This window comes from Camelina sativa, chromosome 12 (genome assembly GCF_000633955.1).
Source record: "Camelina sativa cultivar DH55 chromosome 12, Cs, whole genome shotgun sequence".
Lineage (NCBI taxonomy): Eukaryota > Viridiplantae > Streptophyta > Magnoliopsida > Brassicales > Brassicaceae > Camelina > Camelina sativa.
The window spans coordinates 30,476,141-30,477,703 of NC_025696.1; the positions used below are offsets into that span (position 1 = coordinate 30,476,141).

The 1,563-nt window shown below is 39.9% G+C and overlaps 1 protein-coding gene across 2 annotated transcripts in view; it reads right to left on the reverse strand.

The window, feature by feature from the left end:
* LOC104732932 (phenolic glucoside malonyltransferase 1-like) overlaps nucleotides 1-1,557 on the reverse strand; it is a 4,395-nt gene extending 2,838 nt beyond the window's left edge. The window contains exons 1-2 of one of the 2 annotated variants that reach the window (XR_002034449.1): nucleotides 846-1,557; nucleotides 236-301 (exon numbers count right to left, since the gene is read on the reverse strand). Coding sequence is in view for 1 of the 2 variants with exons in the window: in XM_010452537.2 (XP_010450839.1) it covers nucleotides 236-301; nucleotides 961-1,236 (342 nt within the window). In the remaining variant the exon portion in view is untranslated. The remainder of the gene's footprint in view (nucleotides 1-235; nucleotides 302-845) is intronic. The other variant, XM_010452537.2, reaches the window with a different exon arrangement.

Genomic DNA, 1,563 nt, shown 5'->3' on the forward strand with positions numbered 1-1,563 from the left:
GCCAACAAACAAAACTTTGCTCACTCGCTCGAGTTATGTGTAGCCACCAAACTCGAAATATCAAGTCACCAAATTCAAATGTCACAATCAACAGATGACGAACAAAAAGAATCAGAATCAATCATAACCTTTTCGAGATCAAACTACAGACACAATATTGCAGATTCATAGCAGTTAAAGAGCAATCTAATCAGAAATAGATGACACAACAAAAGTGAAGATAGAAAATTTTCACCTTCAAGACCTTGAGCTTTATGTTCCCGTAGACGAGACCCAAGCCAAAAGCCGAAGCACGAGCCACCTGCTCAATCAAAGCGAAAAAAACTCGTTGAATCACACAAACACTTAAAAGAAAACGAATCGGAGCTGTTATTTTCTTGAGGCTTGCTCTGTTAGCTAATTTTCTAACAAACATCACCTAATCCTAATTTTCGATCCAAAATCAAAGAACGCTAATCATGAATCCAAACCCTTCATCTGATTCCAGATCAATCAATTCCAAACCCTTCTTTCTGATTCCAAATTCCTTTGTCGTTTCAGCGCATCGCGAGAGAAAGAGAGAGAGAGGAAAAGAAATTTTTTTTCTTTTGTATTATTATGTCCGACCAACAGAAACACGACACGTATCGTCTCTTATAACACAATCCGGTATAATATATAAGGGGCTCTTTTAAATTTTTTTTTACTTCTGATTTATTTTTTTTGATTCAAAACCCTTAAAACTCCTCTAAGAACTTACCGATAAACAAGCTCTAAGGCTTTACCATTGAAGAAGTCATTTCTTGAAAAATCTCTTAATGAAGTTCTTTTTTTGAAATAATGTGAAATTTATAATAAAATTATACCACTGGAGATGCTTTGAGAATTTTATTTTGAGGAAAGGAGTGGTCAAACTTTTAGTCCGTTATGGAGCAAATCAATGAGAGCATCCATTTCATGTTTCTTGAGAGAGAAGCCAACCTCCACACCGCCATTTCCATCTCTATTCTCCGCCAAGGAAATCGCTTCGCCTTGATCAATCAACACACCCACCACTTTCTCTGGTTTTCCCCACCCGAAATCCAACCCGTATACTCCAAACTGGGTCGAACCCGAAACAGATAGAAACTGTGCTTCTTTTGGAAGACTTCTAGATAACTCTACAAAATCTGGGATCTTCCACACCACACCCTCGTCCAATCCCTCAACCAAGTCGCTCACCAACCTTGTAGAAGCCAAAAACCCTTCTTCACCCATAAACGTATCTGCAGTTAATGGAATTCTACCGATACCAATGGCGCAATTACCAAAATAACTCGATGGGATCGGTGGAGTGACTATATTTCGACAATCCGCAGCAAACACACACCCGACAGGTCTATTGGGATCTCCACCTCGAGCTCTAATCACGCAAGTTAACGCATATGAATATATTATCACAAACGTCAGACAAACGAAGCTGCTTTGACGAGGAAGAGGAGGATGATGACTCTCTCTTGAGCCTCTCCCGAAGCGTTTGGATATCTACGGGAGTGAGTTCAAGAGTGTACCGAACTGTGTCAGGACTAATCACCGGTGACGGAC